Here is a 21,316-nt window from a genome sequence, read left to right on the forward strand (position 1 = left end):
TTTGGGACAACCATGATCTGGATGATTGGGAACCTCCATAGACTTATGATGAGCCCACTTTATATTTAAGTCTTCCTAGTGTTTCCCTGCAACTATGGGAGTCTGCTTTTTGTTGTAGTTCAACTGTGTTTTGTTTCATTGGTTGTGTGAGGAATTGACCATCTGGCTTGTCATCTGAGCCTGGCATTGTAGGCTGAAAGTATGTGACTGGCCCAAAATCATCCAGCTGGCATTTCTAGCCTGCTATTAAAAATAAAAATGTTATCACCTATGAAATGCTAAATTATTTTTAATTTACTATTCTTATTTTCTTTAAACAATGGTGGACTTACTTTTGGTTATGCTTGTGATGAAAGATCTTTCCTTAATCTGACTGCAGTATAAATATAGCCAAACGTGATTTTTGCTTTTGTTTATACACATCATTTGTCTTCATTCTGTCTAGTTCAAGGTCAAATAGCTTTCCTTTGATGGATATTTTCCCTCTTGTCACAAAAGGCAATCTCAAAGTTATAAAATATTTTAAGTATTGTCATCTTGGAAGGAACTCAGGATTGTGATGACTTGAAGCAGGGTATGGATTAGCAAAGGACAGGATATCTTTTACATTGGTATAGTTTCTGCTGACTCAGGGGTGGAAATCAGCCTAATAGTGATGAATGGCTCTAAGATTTTTTTGGGGGGTGGGGGGTGTAAAGCTCAATACAGGAAATGAAAAATGATTTAAAACAAAGCTTTAGGTCAGATTCTTTGTTTTAATCAAACTTTTTTTAAAAAGTGACTCAAAGACATTTGATATAAAAAGAATTAATCTGAAGATATTTATCGTACTTTCCCAAAGGTTTTATGTAATCAGATGGAAGACTGGTGTCTTCCTCCAACTTCTCTCTTTATCAGTTCCTAGCAACACAAATCAATGTGTAAACCAGTGTTTCCTGACTCCAAAAATTCATCAGTCAGTCATAATAGCTGGGGAATCTGGGAATTGAAGTTCACACTTGTTAAAGTTGCCATGGCTGAGAAACACCAGTATATGTGGTAAGCACTATTGCCTTCAGACTGTGTCTTAGCCTCAACTTAGGAAGTCCTATGCATTTTGTAATAAAACTCTCCAATAAGTGATATTTCGGTAGAGAAATATATTTTGTCTGTTAATGCTCTTTCTCTAAATTCACACATTGCACCAAGCTATAATGTGGTTTGGCTTAGATTTTGTGTATTTGTAATTCATAACTTATGGCCAGCGTAAACTCTCAGCCACTGGGTGACTTTGGCATAGTCATTCTCAACCCAACTTTCCTTATAAATTGTTTTTATGGAGAAAAATAGGTTTTGGATTTAAAGGCCAAATGCACATTGCACAAATTTGTGTAACTACCGTATTAAGAGTAACACTGCATGCAGTGAATGTGTTCCAGTTAGTTATCAAATCATGAGTAAAACATTTTTTTTTCAGAGTTAATTTTCCCAGCTTAGTGTAATTCTTAAATTCTTATATTAGGCTAGGCTAGGGAAACTGTTTTGATACTCCTCATAAAGGAGTGGAACCAAGACTAAGAAAAGAGTGGCTTGCGGAAACCCTAGGCCTGCAAAGGGTAACTGATCTGCTCCAATTCTTATAATTTGCTTTAGAAAAGAGCCAAAGCATCAGCGAGTTAAGACTAGTGCCTTTTCTGATTCTGCCCAAAGAAAAATTATACCGGTGCTCTCTCTATCGGAAAATTGTAAACAGCATCAATTCTTTCTGCAATTGTCGTTTCTAGAATAAAACTCCCAAAACTTTGCCTTGAAAACAATGTAAAAACTGCGCTCTTTTCCTCCTTTCCTCCCCCTCTCTAGTCTTTTTGTCTGTTGAGACAGAAATCCAGTTACGTGCAGCAGCCCTTGTTGCAACTTTGACTTTGTATATAAATATACAAATAGGATGAAGACTATTGCTAACATAGTGTAAGCCGCCCTGAGTCTTCGGAGAAGGGCGGGATATAAATGCAAATAAAAAAAAAAAAAAAAAAAAAAAAAACTGCCCTTTGCCGTCTTCCTCGGAGACTCCGTTAGGCTGGAAACGGGTGGCAGCAATTGTGGTTCGAGCCAGACTGAGAACTTCTCGAGAGGAGCTATTATAATAATATCATAACTCCTGGTTCCCACAAATGGATGGGTCAGGGAGGGAACTCATGCTATGGCTTCCGCCCTCCCCCGCTCCCTTCCTGGAAAGAAAGGTGGAAAAAACACCCTAACGGCGGCTCAACAAAGGTGCCAGGTGGCGCTGACGCTCCGCCCCCCACATTGTGGCGTGGAGGCTGTTGCCAGGCAGGCCCCGCCCCTCTTCCTTTGCCCCACCTCCTTTCCCCCCCCACCCGCCCACCCGCCCGGTGCCGGAGTTTCCTAGGGGCAGCAGTGGCAGCTGCTGGGCGCCTCGTAGCCGCTTCGCGCGTGCTCTCTTGATCCCTTCCCTCGCGCCGCGCTCTCGGGAGGGGGAAGGGCGGACTCGACCGGTTCCGAGAGTCTGCGAAGAGGGCGAGAGAACCAGACACGCGCGCCCCGGGCACCTTCGGCTCAACTGTCCGGGACCTAAGGCGGCGTCAGTGGTAGTGACGATTCCAGGATGGAAGGGGACCGGCTGGAACCCGTCGTGAGTGTTCCTGAGGGAAATTGCAGGCTGAGGAGACGGGAGGGTCGTCCCTCCACTCCGCCCCGAAGTGGGGCTTTGACGGGGCAGGGGGAGGTCGTCATTTGGGAGGGAAGGGGGATGATCTGAGGATCCCTCCCCCCGACCTGCGGGGCTTCACCGTGGCTTCCCCCCGACCGTGGGGAGGAAGGGAGCCCGATCACGGCAGGCTGGTTCCCTTCTGTTTCTCCCCGTGGCTCGGCTGCAAAAGCAGAACTCCGTGGCAGCCTTTTCCGCTCCCTTCTCCGAAGAGATTGTGGTTGCCTTTTCAACAGCCGCCTTGCCAAATAGCCTCACCCGTCCGTCCTTCGCTTGAAGGCTGACTCTTCTCCCACCCCCTTGTTTGCTTTAAGCGAGACACAGGCTTTGAAAGAGCCCGGGGTGTTCTCTCGCCAAAGCTTTGTGCAAACTCATAGTGTGTAATTGAGCGTTTGATGGACTATCCCAAGGAGGAGCTGCAGCTATTTCAGTCTTTGATCGTGACTTCTTTCAGATCTTTGAGAAATGTCTGCATTGTTGCAGATGTGGTAGGAACACTTTATTGGAGCTTGCGTAAGAGATCAAGTGAGTATGTCTATCCTTCATATTCTCTTGATCTAGGCTGGGTAGGTGAGGTCCATCTTCCTTTACTGGAGCTTGCATAGGAGATCAAGTGAGTATGTCCATCCTTCATATTCTCTTGATCTAGGCTGGGTAGGTGAGGTCCATCTTCCTTTACTGGAGCTTGCATAGGAGATCAAGTGAGTATGTCCATCCTTCATATTCTCTTGATCTAGGCTGGGTAGGTGAGGTCCATCTTCCAGCTTTGCACTGTGAGTAAGTATTGACTAGAGAGGGTTAGTCATTCGGTCATGAATTGCTTTGCACAAGCAAATAAGATGATTTCAGCCTTGCTTTCTAAAGCGTACATGCAGCCAAGTAGATGAATGTATGCAAAGGCGCTTGGGAAAATGAGAGGGAAATCGAGGCAAAAGAAGACTAGGTTCCACATTGTTACTCAAATATTATTTGCATTACTGCAGCTGTATCCAGTTTTCTTAAACAAAGATAACCAATGCAAATCAGAATATTGGACTACACTCTAATCTGCATGAAACCAAGATGTGGGAAACTGAAGTAAAAGTTGTTATTGGTAAACAAACTGAAGTTGGGAAAAAATAGTCACCTGAATTAGTGAACCCAAAGACAATGCCTAGCTGTTCACTGCAACTCCTTCAGGACTCTTTGTTGCAAAATTGCTTTTGTACAAACACTATTTTGTATAAGCACTATTCTGTACAATAGTTTTTCAGTCTGTAATGATTATGCTTCATTTAGCTGATGTTAAATGTTCAGCTTTACAGCATACAAAGTAGATTTTTAAAAGGCAGATTATTGTATCTTCCAAAGTGAAAGATAACTAATTCTTCAAGGAAAACTTTATAAAGTCCAACGTTTAACTCATTTTGTTTGCTTTTATCATTTAGGATATAAGTGCTAAGTCTTAATTTGCAAACAACTTTTGCAAACAATATTGTCAAGCTATAGAAAGTAAAAGGGAGAGTCAGTACCATAGGTCTTTAAGAAATTTCAGTTTAAATTATCAGTGGAAAATGATTTTTAAACAGTGAAAATAACTATAATTTTTTTGAGTGAATTTGAGTAAATAAATGAAGAGATGGTGGTTTGTTTATGTATTTTGCTTATGTTAAAGCAAATATATTTTGAAAGATTAGATTGCAGATTGTGGTACTTCAAAATTCCTTTGAGAAAATGACAGTGTGACAAAAATGCATCTATCTTTCCATCATATTTTCAATTTTAACCGAAAAAGAACTCTGTCTCTAGTCAACATATTACAGAGTAACATGGAACACTATTTCTCTCATTTCTCTTTTTTCTTTGGATAAGTGGAAAGTAATTTTTTTTCCTGGAGAATGAATAATGAGTATTTTAAATCTTTAGTTGCTGAGTTTGCAAATTGACATTCCCAAAAGGTGAACAACTGAATGTTGCAGAATACATCTCCTGATTTATTCAACCAGCTTATAACTTATTCTGACTGAACTGTAACTGGGACAAGCATCTTTTCTATCCATGTACTTACTTACTTCTTCCAAATCCTTTTGGAAAGGAAGCAAAAAAAAATTGCCATATGCTTACTAAATGTGTATTTAAAGCACAGGGGCTTCAGTCTATGTAGTACTATTTTTAGAACTAGAAAATACAATAATAAATTGGATAGGATTTGCATCCTTTTGTTAAATATTTAGGCTAAAATAGATTTTTAACAAACAACATTAATTCTCATGTCTAAAGTGGTTTGATAAACTCTTAAGGTTTTTACTACCATACCATGTTATCAATGTGAAAGTGCAACTCTCAGAATCAAAAATTGTTATATTGTTTTTGGCATTTGTTTTCTCTATAGTGTTATATTTATTTGCTTTTTTTTCTACAAGAGGTAAAATAATTTAACATTTTTAGATTTTCTTTATCCCTGGTTTGTTTTTAACTCCTTTATTTATTTATTAAACTTTTATGATGCCCAGCTTGCCAAGGGGCAGCTCTTGGTGACTTACAGTCAATAAATACAACAAGATTAAACATTAGAACAATAAATACAACACCAAAATCAAATTCAAATTGACAAAGATTTCAAATTGATTTGATCGATTTCAAATTGACAAGGAAAGGAGCAAAATCACATGGAAAGGAGATGGGGACTTAATCTATTAACCACCTCCACAATTACATGGCCCCACTGTATTGAGAGAGCCAGGTCTTCAGACCTATTTGGATACATGCAGATCTCACCCTGCAGGTGGGGGGAGCACAATGTTCCAGAAGACAGGGGTCACAGCACAAAAAGACTTTTCTCCTGAACCCCACCATCTGGAATTGCTTGATTGACAGGGTCTTCATGTCCCTTCTGCCAGTGTGGGTGGGGAAGGCCAATCCCACTGGAGTAAGATAGTTCCTCAAATAACCTGGACCCATGCCATGAATGACTTTAAAGATGAGAACACCTTGAATTAGATCCAGAAGCAAACTGGCAACCAATGCAGTTCATAGTGGTATAACTTAGGGTACCAAGGATTGTCTGTATGGATGCATTTTGCTCAAATTGTGAGTCCCATATAGAGTGGTTTGCAGTAGTGCAAGCATGAGATGAACAAGGCTTGAGTGACTGAGTGTAGGATATCCTGATTCAGAAAAGAGCACATATGATGCATAACATGAAACTGTCCAAAGGCTCTTCTAGCCATGACTGACACTGGTTCTTTAAGCAGGAATTGTGAGTCCAGGAGAATCCCCAAGTTGCACATTCGGGCACTGTATCCCCATCTACAACTAAAGATGTTAAAAGTCCTGGATCTTGAAGCTCCACATACCCAAAGCCACTTGGTCTTACCAGGGTTCATCCAAAGTCTGTTGTCCCCCATCCAAATCCTCACAGACTCCAGGCACTGTGAGAGGGCAGCAATAGCTTCATTTGAATCTCCAAGGATGGAGGTGTAAAGTTGACTATCATCGGGGTACCCATGGTGATAGATGATGGGTGATCACCTAATGGCTTCATTTATATGTTAAAAAGGAATGGAGAGAATACTGAGCCATATAGCATGCTACAAAAGAGAAGCTGTGAACTGGACCACTCAATCCCTATCAACACAAATGATAAAGTAGCAACAGTTGTGCATTGGAAGATCTGCAGGAAATATTTGCCTGCAAGCAAGAACTCTTGGGACAATAAAAGTCATAGAAAATGAAAAAGCTAAATTGCTCTGGGACTTCAGAATTGAAGCAGACAGGCAATCACCACATAACATCTTAGATGTAACAGTTGTCAATAAGAAAGGCAAAAAAGTCTGGATAGTGGATATGGCAGTATCTGGAGACAACGGAATATAAGAGAAATAAATGGAGAAGATAACAAAATACAAAGATCTGCAAATAGAAATAGAATGACTCTGGCAAAAGTAAGCAAAGGTAATACCAAAGTAATTATTGGGTGCAATCCTCCCCAAAATGAAGCACCATTTGAACCATCAGCATTGACAAATTCACCATCAGTCAATTGCAATGGGTGGCTATACCTGGAATAGCTTATATCTGTAATACCATCAAATGTCCATCCATCTACCTATCCCAGGTCCTTGAAAAGGACTCAATAGGTAGACAAAAATGCCAAATCCAGTGTGAATATCCAGCTAATTGTGCAATGAAACATAATTATTTACTATCTTGGATCATAAGACTAGAATAGTTAACAAATATAGTAAATTAAACCTAGAAAAAATAGTACAAACATATATGTTTAGTATATAATACTAAATAATACTAAATACATTATACACACAAATATACACAGGTAAGTAAGATTGCAATATTAACAGTATAAATGAATTACAAAATAGCTTTATTGCTTTTTGTCATATAATTCAATTACTTTTCCTTTCTTTTCCTTTCAGTTTAGTCATGCTGTAGTTATATATTTACTTTAAATAAATATACTGTATACATCATGGTTTTTGAAGAACATTTCCCTTGCTCAAAGTAAATTTTCACTAAGCTCAAGAAATCAGTCTTCCTTCCAAGGCAGTTAATAAGCTTCCATATTGGTTGAAGCCCTATCCTCTACCTCCTTTGGTCATATTTTATAAATTCTTTCCCATTCCATTTTTATGTTCTTGCTCTTATAAAATGTATTAAGTTAGTATTTCATTTTTGACTGCTCTTAATTTCTCAAAATGGTTATCTTTAGTTATTACTCTTGCTCTCTTTAGTTATTGTATGAACAACTGTTTATAGTGGAAATTATAGGTTATCTGGATTGCTGAATGTCAAAATAGCTATGTACAGCATACAGTATATTTTAATTTCTTTAAAATTACCTGACTGAAATAATGTTATGTTTTTTTAACTGGCTGTAGCCATCATGGTACTTCTTATAGTTTCTCATTTCTTTTTGCTTATAGGTTACCATTAAGAATATTGAACGAGAACTCATCTGCCCAGCATGCAAGGAGTTATTTACCCATCCACTTATTCTCCCTTGTCAACATAGTATCTGCCACAAATGTGTAAAAGAAATTCTATACTTAACATTTGAAGATTCGTTCAATGATGCTGCTTCAGAAACTTCCAATCATAGTAGCCCTCGCAGTAGAATGAATTCCCCTAGCTTGGATAGAATTGACAGGGTTAATAGATCAGGTATGTAAAAAAAAGTTTTTAAAAATTATTCTTAAAGTAACATGGTAATTTACAAAACAATAACCTTAATAAAACCACATCATGTCATGATAGCTACATCCAGTTATGTCAAAGAGTCAAAATGCTTGAACAATATATATGTTTGGATCTAACATTAGAAATATCTCTTGATTAGTATCATCTGAATTGCACAGTGTATTATTAATGAATCAAAAAAATGTAAAATGCTTTCTTGCTATGTTGTCAAGATGAAGTTAGGGTATTAATGTTCCAATAAATAGCTTTTGTAATTCATGTATCTATGCACATACATGTAGCATCATGAAATTAGTGGTCTCCAGCATTTAGAGTAGAACAAAGCTTAATTGTTTTTTTTTTTTTTTTTTTTTATTCAAAAAGTTTTTATTAGTCAAAAAAGGTTTATACAAATACATATCAGGTATGGTAAATTTTCATTTTTCTTATCTAAAATAAGAATTTTACTCAAATTTTTAACACATACAACAGCCATAAGGCAAGCAGGTGACACGAAGTAGCTAAGTTTGCAAATTTTAAATACGTAATAAAGAAGAGTCAAGAATAAACAGAATATCGTACAAAAGAGAATAAGGAAAACCAACACAATCCCAAATATCTTTATCACTTCCTAGTTTTGGATCTCAGAACTCTGGGTTCAGCCTGACCCAACTCCAGGGCCGCAACAGCGGCAGCCGCTTCAGCCCCATGATCTATAACCTCCCTTCTTCAATTCCTGGGTCATCTGATTCCAGGAAGGCTTTGTGTTCCTCCACATAGGCCGTAGCCTCCGCAATTGTACTGATTTTTTCGTAATGCCCTCCCGGAAAATCATCAATCCTCTGGCATCAGCCATCTGAAGCCCACTCCTTCTGGTACAATTTGCTTGACAAAAATAATATTTCTTTCTTTTTCACGTACCTGTCTGGGAATCTGCCTCAGAATGGCTATCTCCTGCCCCTGTAAATCAGTGCCCCACTCCTATGTTTTCTAAGAATTTCATCTCGTCTCTCTTCTCACAAATTTGACATGAACCTCTCTGGGAACTGCATGCGTGCGTGCATATTGCTAATTAACTCTATAAACTCGATCCACATCCCAATTCATGAAATCAACACCTCTCCCAAGAAATTCTCCCAACAATTTAGTCACAACATCTCTCAAGTCTTCTTGGTCCACTTCTTCCAAATTTTGAAACCTAAGGAAATAAGACATTTTATCCATCTGTAGTCCAAGCACAGCATTGCCTGTCGTCTCCTCTCTTTTCTGCACTGCCCGATCTCACCCTCCAAACCTTCCACTTTCTGCTTGTTTTCTGCTGAAACTTGTTGAGTATCCTTTAAATCCTTTTGGATAGTCACAATTTCTGCTCTTATTTCATCAATTTCTTGTCCATATTAGATAACTTTTCCAAAATTCTCTCCATCTCTCCAGCAGTTGGTCTCTGACCTTTTGCCATTAAGGAAAAAAAATACAAAATCCTCAGGCAGGCACAGTATCCTTGTAATTTCCTCCGGATCCACCAGGGGCACTCACAGGAGCAACGAGTCCAGAGTACAGTTAGTCAACCAGGAAGCCGAAGGAAGTGATGTCATCAAAATTCTCATAGTGAAGGCGGAAGCTGGACGCCACCACTGTTCCCCAGAAGGAGGGGCCTCAAACCTTCCCTCCTAAATTTCTCCATCACCTCTTCTCTCCAGAGCTCCACAAAACCGGTAATCTTCTTATTTTAAGTTCTCCTCTCTCCAGAATAACTCGTGCTCCTTCCAACCGCAGGGGAGAAAAGACCCCCCCGCACTCCGGAGCACTCCACTCACGTTACCGATATTCCTTCCTTCTCCTCCTCAATTCTTCTCCGTGCCCTGTTCACCACCAGGCTGCTGCAGTTATAAATCCAATGCCCGGTGTCACGGGCACAGCGCCCAGGCGACGACCAAAATAATGGCCGCGCCTGTGGCCTCGAACCCCGCCGAGCCTAGGACGCGCCAGCATCGGTCCCCACAGTCCTGTATGTCGGCTGGGAGACCCTGGCGAGCCGTCCGTGCGGCAGGTGTCCTTTCGAACACCTGGCCCCTGAGGCCTCGGCCGGATTCGGGCGCTGGAGGCAGGAGAAGCCTTCCAGACGTCCGTTGCCGCTGGACACCAGAAGTCGTCTCTACAAAGCTTAATTGTTTACTTGAATACAATGTTTGATTCTTCATGGTATGTGCCTTTTCACTTTTCTAAGAATATGCAATATTTTTGTACTGATTCAGCACCAGGTGCTTGCATTCTGCATAAAGTTACTAAATTAATGCAATCTCAGGAAGAGTGGCTGAGATCATGGTGTTGGTTTCTCCACTTCTTTCTCTACTGTATTAGATTTCATTTGCATATACGACAATGGAATTCTTCACAAACACAGCCAAAATTGGGAAATGTTTTCATCAACTTGCCCTATTTATCTAGTTCACAGCTGTTTATTCTGACTAGATGTTACTGATTAGAGTCTTAGGGCAAGAGGTCATGTTTATCACATACAGTGGGTAAAAAAGTATTTAGTCAGCCACCAGTTGTACAAGTTCTCCCACTGAAAAAGATGAGAGAGGCCTGTAATTGTCATCATAGGTATACTCAACTAGGAGAGACAACATGAGAAAACACATCCAGAAAATCACATTGTCTGATTTGTAACGAATTTATTTGCAAATTATGGTGGAAAATAAGTATTTGGTCACCAACAAACAAGCAAGATTTCTGGCTCTCACAGACCTGTAACTTCTACTTTAAGAGGCTCCTCTGTTCTCCACTCATTACCTGTATTAATGGTACCTGTTTGAACTTGTTATCAGTATAAAAGACACCTGTCCACAACCTCAAACAGTCACACTCCAAACTCCACTATGGTGAAGACCAAAGAGCTGTCGAAGGACACCAGACACGAAATTGTAGACCTGCACCAGGCTGGGAAGACTGAATCTGCAACAGGCAAGCAGCTTGGTGTGAAGAAATCAACTGTGGGAGGAATAATTAGAAAATGGAAGACATACAAGACCACTCATAATCTCCCCCGATCTGGGGCTCCATGCAAGATCTCACCCCGTGGGGTCAAAATGTTCACAAGAACGGTGAGCAAATATCCCAGAACCACACAGGGGGACCTAGTGAATGACCTGCAGAGAGCTGGGACCAGCGTAACAAAGGCTACCATCAGTAACACACTACACCGCCAGGGACTCAGATCCTGCAGTGCCAGACATGTCCCCCTGCTTAAGCCAGTACATGTCCGGGCCCGTCTGAAGTTTGCTAGAGAGCATTTGGATGATGCAGAAGAGGATTGGGAGAATGTCATATGGTCAGATGAAACCAAAGTAGAACTGTTTGGTAGAAACTCAACTCATCGTGTTTGGAGGAGAGAGAATGCTGAGTTGCATCCAAAGAACACCATACCTACTGTGAAGCATGGGGGTGGCAACATCATGCTGTGGGGCTGTTTCTCTCCAAAGGGAGCAGGACGACTGATCCGTGTAAAGGAAAGAATGAATGGGGCCATGTATCGTGAGATTTTGAGTGCAAACCTCCTTCCATCAGCAAGGGCATTGAAGATGAAACCTGGCTGGGTCTTTCAGCATGACAATGATCCTAAACACACCGCCTGGGCAACGAAGGAGTGGCTCCGTAAGAAGCATTTCAAGGTTCTGGAGTGGCCTAGCCAGTCACCAGATCTCAACCCCATAGAAAACCTTTGGAGGGAGTTGAAAGTCCGTGTTGCCCAGCGACAGCCCCAAAACATCACTGCTCTAGAGGAGATCTGCATGGAGGAATGGGCCAACAAACCAGCAACAGTGTGTGAAAACCTTGTGAAGAAGTACAGAAAACGTTTGACCTCTGTAATTGCCAGCAAAGGATATATAACGAAGTATTGAGATGAACTTTTGATATTGACCAAATACTTATTTTCCACCATAATTTGCAAATAAATTCATTACAAATCAGACAATGTGATTTTCTGGATGTGTTTTCTCATGTTGTCTCTCCTAGTTGAGGTATACCTATGATAACAATTACAGGCCCCTCTCATCTTTTTCAGTGGGAGAACTTGCACAACTGGTGGCTGACTAAATACTTTTTTACCCCACTGTATTTCCTTTTTCCTTTAAATGTGGATATCAAGAGTATGAATCTATGATCTTTTGCATATAAAATATATGCATTGGTGATTGAGTTATGGTCATTTTCATGTTACTGCAGTCTTTCTGATATTGTCAAAGATAGATTGTTATCAACTAATGGATCTTTGAATCATTTTCAATAGATTATTAACAGTTTTTGATTCTCAATAGTTTTAGCAATTGTAACTAGAATTGAAAATTAAAATTAATTAATCATGGATGGCCTCCTACTGATCATGTAAAATACGGATTTTAACTGGTTGTCTTCTACCAAGAGTTCATAAGCTCTAGTACCAAATTCCCTCATTGTTTTAGGCAAGAGGGTACAGACTCTTCCTGATTTACAACTGGTCATTTAGCAACTGTTTGAAGTTAGCTGGATCCCCTGAAGGAAAATTATGACCTGAATCTAAAGTTCTGATTATTGCTGTGCTCTCCCTCCATTCACATGATTATATTTTTGATGGTTGGTAATGAGACCATGATTTATGGCCATTTGCAGTGTCCCGCAATCAAGTGACTGCAATTTTTAACATTTTTGCTGAAAACTGGCATTTGCTTGTGGTTTTTAGCAAAAATTTCCATAGCAAACAATGGATTAATGAACACGATGATTGCTTAATTACTGTGTTGGTTACTTAGTGATCACAACAGTCTTTCAACAGCTGCCTAAGAACTAAGTCATAAAAGTGGGTCTGGTCACGTGATGACCTGCTTTACGAAAATCATGACTTACATAATGGGGAGGCTGCCAATCAAGGACTACCTGTAATCAATGTTTTCAAACTAATCTGTAATTTTTTTTGTCTAAATATTTAGAGAGATTGTGTTATTGGTGTTAAAGAAGCACAGAAATGAGGATAAGAATTTTGATTCCTCAGGTTAAGTTGATGTATGCTTGATTAGATTTCTTAATAAATCACATTTTAAGAAAAAATGCTTGAAACCTTAGCAATTCTATAGTTAGAATCATCATTAAAGTATGTTCTAATAATAATTATATCTTTCAGATATAAATGGTGATATAAATTTTCTTCTTACCTCTGATACTTGCTTACACAAATGTTAATCCCATTATTCCTCAATAGAACTTTCAAATAAGTGTGCATGGCTTAAACTTAACCAAGTTGCTGTTATGAAATGCTATGTTATCTCCAGCATACACTCTAAACCAGTGGTATGTAAACCACTGTAAACAAGAATCCTTCCTTTTCAGCTTCTAAAAATGCTTCTCTGTTCACTGTTTACAGCCTCACAGAGGAGGCCTCATGGGTTGAGAGGTAGAAATGTTTCCTTTTATATGGCTGTAGATAATATTTGGTAGAACATGGATCTTATTATACTAGGTTTAGTATTATTATTTTAAGTATCAGTGGTCAAGTCCAAAATTATCAGTTGGCAATATTGCAAACAAAAATTACTTTCATTTTGCTAATTCATCTAGAGCTCACTGGATTCAAAAGGGCAATATTGCACCTTCAATAAATGATTTAAAAATGCATTAAGCATTAACTTTAGACGTAATAAATGATATTTTGAATTTTGGTATAGCGATTCTGATGTTGCCGAGATGTCTTAAGTGAAAAATTTTGTTAGTTTTTATATTCTGAGTTCTCCTTTATTATTATTATTATTTTTATTTATTTACATTTATATCCCGCCCTTTTCCGAAGACTCAGGGCGGCTTATTATTTATTTATTTATTTATTTATTTAATCATATTTATATACCGCCCTATCTCCCAAGGGACTCAGGGCGGTTTACAGGCACTAAAAACAGATAAATAGAATATAAATACAATATAAAACATTTAAAAAACTTATTCTAAAGCCCGTCCAATTAAAAAATAGAAATAAAACCCAATTTAAAACCCAAAATTTAAAATCTAGCTCAGTCCTGCAAAATTAAATAAGTATGTTTTAAGCCCGCGGCGGAAGGTCCGAAGGTCCGAAAGCTGACGAAGTCCGGGGGGTAGATCGTTCCAGAGGGTGGGAGCCCCCACAGAGAAGGCCCTTCCCCTGGGCGTCGCCAGACGACATTGCCTCGCTGACGGCACCCTGAGGAGACCCTCTCTGTGAGAGCGCACGGGACGGTGGGAGGTATTCGGTCGCAGTAGGCGGTCCCGTAAATAACCCGGCTTACAGTGTATAAGGCAATAGTCTCATTCTATTTGTATATTTACAAAGTCAACTTATTGCCCCCCCAACAATCTGGATACTCATTTTACCTACCTTATAAAGGATGGAAGGCTGAGTCAACCTTGGGCCGGGCTTGAACCTGCAGTAATTGCAGGCTACTGTGTTCTAATAACAGGCTCCTTACAGCCTGAGCTATCCACGGCCCTTTGACACAAATAAGTTTTGAAAAAGTATAGATGTCAATTGCAAAATTTAAATTCACTATTAAAGGAATTTTATTCACATTCTGTTGTAAAGGAGGAAAATAATGAGTAAATGCTGTATTCCATACACTGATTTTTGCTACCAGGTTTGTATTTTCATTATTTTCTGGAAAGAATATTATGAGATTATGCCCCTTTTTCAAAATTCATTTTTGTTAGCAGAATTGAATGCCCGAAAAGTATGACTGAAACCAAAAAATCATCCAATCTGAGGGTAATAGATTTTCGATATTATTATTCTAATTAGATCTAATAATCTCTGTTCAAAAATTCTTATTCCCAAACTGTGATTTAGTTCCCAATTTAGTTCCCAATTTAATCTTTGTCTTTCTCTAATAATCTTAAAATATTATATTAAAAGATAGGAAGGCTGTTTTTGCTATCGGAAGAGCATTGTTAGTATCAAATTATGAATCCAGTTGACTTAATGTTGCAGAGTGTTTTTTAAATACAGCCCATGAACTGATTCTTCTTATTTTTCATGTGATATGCTGGTGATACTGTTGATTCAGAACTCTACAGTAAATTAAGGGTGTATTATCCCTTTGCTACTTCGTCGTGTGGTATTGTGAATTATTTGTGAATCCATTAGAATATTGAATAAATAATTTATCTCTCCCTGAGTAGCAGAAGCTCTATTACATACATTCATTGCATTGATAAAAGGACTTTCTGCCCTGCAACCACAGGTAATATTCTTGCAATATCATGTAGAAGCAGAAAAAGGCAGTTAGAAATTTTTCTTAGCCACCTGTTTTTACCAAGTTCTGTATTTGTATAGGTAGAAGAAAATATAAGAGTATGTGTATTCTTAAATGTTGAGCTACTTCTGGTGCCATGCAAAGGTGATATTCATTGGAGGATATCTAGAACAATCTTAAATTTAATGCAGATTCATAGATGTCTTAAGAGTCTAGGTACCAAGTTCTTTAGTGGCTTAAAATTGAACTCAGTACCTTAATTGAATATGAGAGCGACATACTGTGTTCAGCCCAGCTGAAATTTTCTGATCCTCTAGATATAAAGTATAATAGAAAGCACAAAGACAAATAACATACTAGCAGTCTATATTAACTGTGCTGTTAGGGGTTTAAACTATTTTTAAATTCAAATGCAAATAAATTTTGCCCAGACAAATAAAGATTTGCTACTACTAATAATAATGCCCGAGGTCTGTGATATCTGCAAATAAGGGTAAAATGCCATATACTACCTTAGTTGAAGCAAATATAAAAAGAGAATATGAAAAGGGATAGAACATCTTAGATCTCTAACATACTATCATTATCATCATCACATCACATGTTTTCATTATTGTTACTTTTATTTGTAATTAAACTTGAAACAGTTCTAAGCATTCATGCTTTGGCTTCAGTGAAAATATTTGCCCTTATGGGCATTTCAAAAGCATGTTACTATCTAAACATTTCAAATCATACTATCTATACTTGACCACTGCACTTTAATTTATATTACATTTTATTTTTCATATATGTTTAATCTCATTATTGAATAATAATGCCGTAAATTACTTCCCTGCTTAATTTGCCAGCCTAAGTTTGCTTCTGCAGCATTGCTTAATTGCATGTTGCATGCTATAGGGTATACTCTCCTGCTGTTTACATTTTAAAGACTTATATCAATTACTTTTAAATAACTCCTATTAACTCAATGGCACTTCTCAGTGTATCAGTAGTGGTTTGTGCTGTGAGTTAAATTTTGTTTAGAACATACTGTATTTTAATTTTAAAAATGCATTTGTATTATGCTGTTAGCATGTCTGACTTTTTTAGATAAAACTTGCTGTCCTAACCAATTTTTTTAAAATAATCATTTTAAATTAGTTTATTGACCGACTAGTCTCAATTATTGCAAATTTTCATATGCATCTGGTGCTAATCATTTTTCTAAAGCTTTCTTAGAATATTACTTTATCTTTGATTCACACAGATGTTCTGAGTCTAAATAGTACATAAATTATTTAGAAAATAATATTTTAATAAATGCCATTGTAATGTAATTAAGAATGACGACTTCTTCATATATTTTAGAATTACGTTCAAAAGTTTCTTTTTGTAAAAAGAAGCCGTATAATTTATTTTACGTTTGCATTATAGTTTTCCAAAACAATATAGATATTTTGGGAAAGTGAATCTACAGAAGATTATCTATATGTAATATTTGAAAGTTGTCTAGATTTACTTAAACTCAGAGGGGGGATTTACTTTATTTTTGACATCAAAGGTGAGAAAAATCAGCTTTTCTTTCTATAGAAATTTGTATAGGATTTCATGAGTTATATTTGAAGGGCTGTTGATCCTGTAGATCCAAAAGAATATTACTAATATTGGAGCATGTGACATGCATATATTTGCATGTTTATGGGGAAAAAAACCTGTTGTATGAGGCAATTTTAATGACTAATTAGTAATTGCTTGCAGTTTTGGAATGAAGTATAGTATTACTCCTTTGCTTCACAGGCTGATTTCTTTCTTTTCTTATTTCTGTTCCACAACAATAATAGGATCAGTTAAATACCTTATTAAAAACATTCACGACAGATTGGGTTGGGAGACCCTAAACTACAAAAGGCTATTGTGGGTTTCTAGATAAGGAAGGATCTGAACAAACCCTTCCAATTATACAATCTTTCTCATTTAAATTATATTCTCAATTATGGTTGTTACTATATTCTATATGTATTTATCCCAACATTTTACTCACCAACTGTCCATTTATAAAGCATTTACTGTAATTTTCTATGTTGTTAAGATTACAAAGTTCATTTGAGATGTTTAATAACAACTTGAAAAGTTGTTTAATAATAGTACTCTGTGACACTAATTTAGTATCTACCTATGATGTACATTAATTTTTTTAAAATGCAGTCCAGTGTTTAGCATTTCTTCATCTCTTGAAAAGATAAAACATGTTTCATTGCATTGTAATTAAACCAGATCCTACCATCTATGCAGGTTGGAAACGCAATTCATTGACTCCTAGGACAACTACCTTCCCTTGCCCAGGATGCCGGCATGATGTAGATCTTGGCGAACGTGGCATCAGTGGCCTATTTCGAAATGTCACCTTGGAAACTATTGTAGAACGGTACAGGCAGGCAGCGAGGGCAGCCACAGCTATTATGTGTGATCTATGTAAACCTCCAGCACAAGAATCCACAAAGAGCTGCATGGATTGTAGTGCAAGTTATTGCAACGAATGCTTCAAAATACACCATCCCTGGGGAACTTTAAAAGCCCAACATGAATATGTGGGACCAACCACCAATTTCAGACCTAAAGTAAGCTGTGTTTTCCTTCAGTGTGCATTTAATCACATAGATTTGAATGTATATGCATCTGTTTAAACCAACTGTTCATTAAATTTTGGTATGAAACAATTGCTTTAATACTCCTAACAAACGGTAACAGAACCATTCACAGTACTGTTCAGATTTTGACTCGGTTGCTGTAGATGTTAATGAATGAGCTGAAATGTATATAGCAGGGGTCTGCAAACTTGGCTCCTTTGAAATCCACAAGTCTTAAAGGAGCCAAGTTGCACTTTGAGGAAATGTACAGTTTACAGTTATTACCAAGGCAGATTTATGATAAGCATAGTGTGTGTGTGTGTGTGTGTGTGTGTGTGTGTGTGTGTGTGTACACATACATACATACATATACATATACATATACATACAGGGCTGAGCTAAATTTTAAATTTTAAATTACTGGTTTTTAAATTGGCTTTTATTTTATATTTTTAATTTTAAATTAATAGGCGTTTAGAATAAGTTTTTTAACTGTTTTTATATTTCTTACATTGTATTTATGTGTTTTAAATGCCTGTACACCGCCCTGAGTCCTTCGGGAGATAGGGCGGTATATAAATTTGATAAATAAATAAATAAATAAATAAAATAAATACATACATACATACATACATATATATATATATATATAAAATGCTTGTAGGTGTATTTTAAATTCAAATAATTTGAAATGCAAGTATTTTTAAGATCTATATTAATTTTATTACTAAAATATCAAGTAATATTACCTTGTGGAATTAGTCATGCTGAATTCTTAGTATTTTCTTTAACTTAACTTTATTACCTTATTTAGCACAATGAGCTCTTATGGTGATTAGAGTATTATTTTATATATGTCACCCCAAATCTTAAATATTTTGTTAAGAAACCTAATGCTGCTAAAGTGGAATTTGAGGTCTTACTGCTAGTCGTATTGGATTTTTTTCTTGCATTGTAAATCACCATTTTGTAGATGGATGAGCACATTTCCTTCCCCCCCCCCCAAAGATTATTGCCTCCCTTTAGTATTTGTTTTTCTAAGAACATGTAGTGAAACTATATTTGGTATTTTTAGAAATAAAAATGAGATGTGCTATGTTTTGCTATTGGCCAAATTTGTAGGAGAAGGAATGGCAGAACTTGGGGGCAGAGTGAAGAGAGGATCAGGCTAGAATAGTTAAGTAGCCACAAGTGAACTAAGTCCAACTCTTCCCCCTTGAGTGTAGTTGGCTCTTATCTAACTCTAGCAAGGTATTGATCATTACTTGAAAAGATTCCTGTGCACAGACTTTAGCAATAAATCAGTTTATTTGAACAACGTACCTGACAAAATTCTAGTTTTTTGTTTTTTTTAAAAAGGAACAGGAAATTGGATAATATTTGTTCACATGTAAGTATATCATAGATGCCATGTGTTCAGCCTTATTAGATCCATATCTTATTTCTATATTTTTAAAATAATCATGTAAAACTGCTGGAAAGGTAGTGTGTATGCAGAACAATGCTGAAAATGTTGCCATCCCTGATTTACTGTTTTATTTAAACTGTCAGAGAAATTGTAATAGACTTTGTTCTGACAGTCTTTCATAAATAGATTACATTAGATAGCTAGAAAGAAGAAATCAGCTTTATTTTTTGGTAATGTGGTAAAAGCCATGATTATAATTTTGAGAACAGATACTCTTACACGCTGCTAAATGGGACAAAGAACACAGAACTGGGGAAAAGTTGATATTTTGCAAAAGCCAATTCATAAAAATGGTCTTGTTGACCTCTAGCTATAGCTCAGTTTATGCTACACATCACACAGTAGCAATTCTGACATCATGGTTGAAGTTTTCTGCTGTTCAGCAACTTGTTCAGAGTGAGGAAACCTTGCTCGATAGTAGGGTTTTAGGTCAGTTCTGCCTCATTGTATGTTGTGAATAGATTGTTCTTCATCATGAATCAGATTATAACATTTTGTGGAATAGCTGTGGATTCAGATGTTAATTGGCTTAAAGTCTCAAGTGAGCATGCCCTGTAGCATATAACAGAAAATGTCCTTTTCCGCTCAACATCTTTGTTTTGTAATGCTACCCCAAGACTACTGTTTTACTTATAAAAATACTTATCTATTTGTCAATTTTAAATGATCTCCATGTTTCATAACTGTAAGTAAATGAAGAGAATCCTGAGTCTCGGTGATTACTTCCTGATTTTTTTAAATACATCTTTTAATTCTTCAAGCAAAAAAATATGAATTGGACTGATGATGATTATATTCTTAAGATTTGTCTATTGATGTCTGATATTGAAATTTATTGTAAGTAATGTATGAAATTGTGCAGTTTAGAAAATTAAATTAGGAGGTTTAGCTTTCAGGGATTATTCCAAGTCTTCATTGTCAAAATTGTTATCTTTCCCTTCCTAGTTTCTAGTTTATAATTTGCTCATCGTTGCATCCATTTGCACTCGCTCTTGAACCAGTATTAAATCTCCCATTAGTCTAAATAGTAGCTTGAATCAAATAATTAAATATTGGAGAGATTGTAGAATTGCAAAAACAGTTAACATAACCACTATTACGGATAGTTATATAGTGAAATTCAGTTTAATGGAACCCCTTTTAGCAAACTATAATGGATCAAAATAGTCTAGATGAACTGTTAAATTGACATTAATATAAATAATCTTTGTTAATAAATATCTCTAACATATTGTTAGAGATTATGTAATTATGTAATTTGCATCAATTTACATCTTTATTATTCAAATGATGAAAATCACCAGGAGTAACATAATTTCTACGTTTTGCATAATTATGTCGTTATACAAATGACTTAAATTGCCCAAATGAAATAATTTGTGGTTTAACAGACTCACCCCAGGAGCAATGAGCACTCTTTCCCCCAACTGATCACTGTAGTTCAACAACGTCTGGGTTTCCCAACCATATTATAAATGCAATAACTTCCTACCTCATGCAAAATGCTTTTGTCAACATTAAAAAATTTCTATTATGACATCTCCTGCAGCAGAGGACTATAGCTTCAGCCTTATGAATATTGCCATATCCCTGTAAGTGGAGGTGCCTTCCATTAGTATAAAAAAACTTATAATTGTAAAAAACTGCCTTGTAAAGTAATTAAAGAATAAACATATGTAATATTTCAGGGAAGATGGTGATATTCTTGAGCTAGTTCCAATTATAATTAAATAGCTTCAGTAAGATGTAATTTTATAATCAGATTTAAGTGAACTTTAGGCAATTATGATACTTTAGCCAAAACTATCGTATTTTCCATTAATTCTAAAATTTAGAAAAATATAGTACTGTATAACTGATGTAGTTAAGCTGAAAAAAAAAAAAGAAAAGCTTTGATGCAAAACAAATGGTTAAGGAATTTGTTTTCATTTACTTTGAAGGTGAAAAAATACAGGTAACTAGGCTTCCGGGTCTGAAAGAAAAAGTCTAATGTTCTATTCTTAAGACAAAATTTATTCAAAAGGCAGTAGAAGCAAATGAGATTGAAATTTTCCAAAATAACGAAATATACAGTATTTCTTACAATAAGGTCATAGTATGTCGA

At 36.9% G+C, this 21,316-nt stretch overlaps 1 protein-coding gene across 2 annotated transcripts in view; it reads left to right on the top strand.

Moving 5' to 3' along the window:
* Positions 1–21,316, top strand: part of TRIM36 (tripartite motif containing 36) — a 52,542-nt gene that overhangs the window by 17,306 nt on the left and 13,920 nt on the right. Inside the window, exons 1-3 of one of the 2 annotated variants that reach the window (XM_058172419.1) lie at positions 2,408–2,632; positions 7,630–7,867; positions 17,410–17,735. In XM_058172419.1, coding sequence (XP_058028402.1) covers positions 2,606–2,632; positions 7,630–7,867; positions 17,410–17,735 — 591 coding nt within the window. In that variant the 5' untranslated portion in view covers positions 2,408–2,605. Of the gene's footprint in view, positions 1–2,407; positions 2,633–7,629; positions 7,868–17,409; positions 17,736–21,316 lie in introns of those variants that run through there. The other variant, XM_058172418.1, reaches the window with a different exon arrangement.

The sequence above is a fragment of the Ahaetulla prasina genome, chromosome 2 (genome assembly GCF_028640845.1).
Source record: "Ahaetulla prasina isolate Xishuangbanna chromosome 2, ASM2864084v1, whole genome shotgun sequence".
In the NCBI taxonomy this organism is placed as follows: Eukaryota; Metazoa; Chordata; class Lepidosauria; order Squamata; family Colubridae; genus Ahaetulla; species Ahaetulla prasina.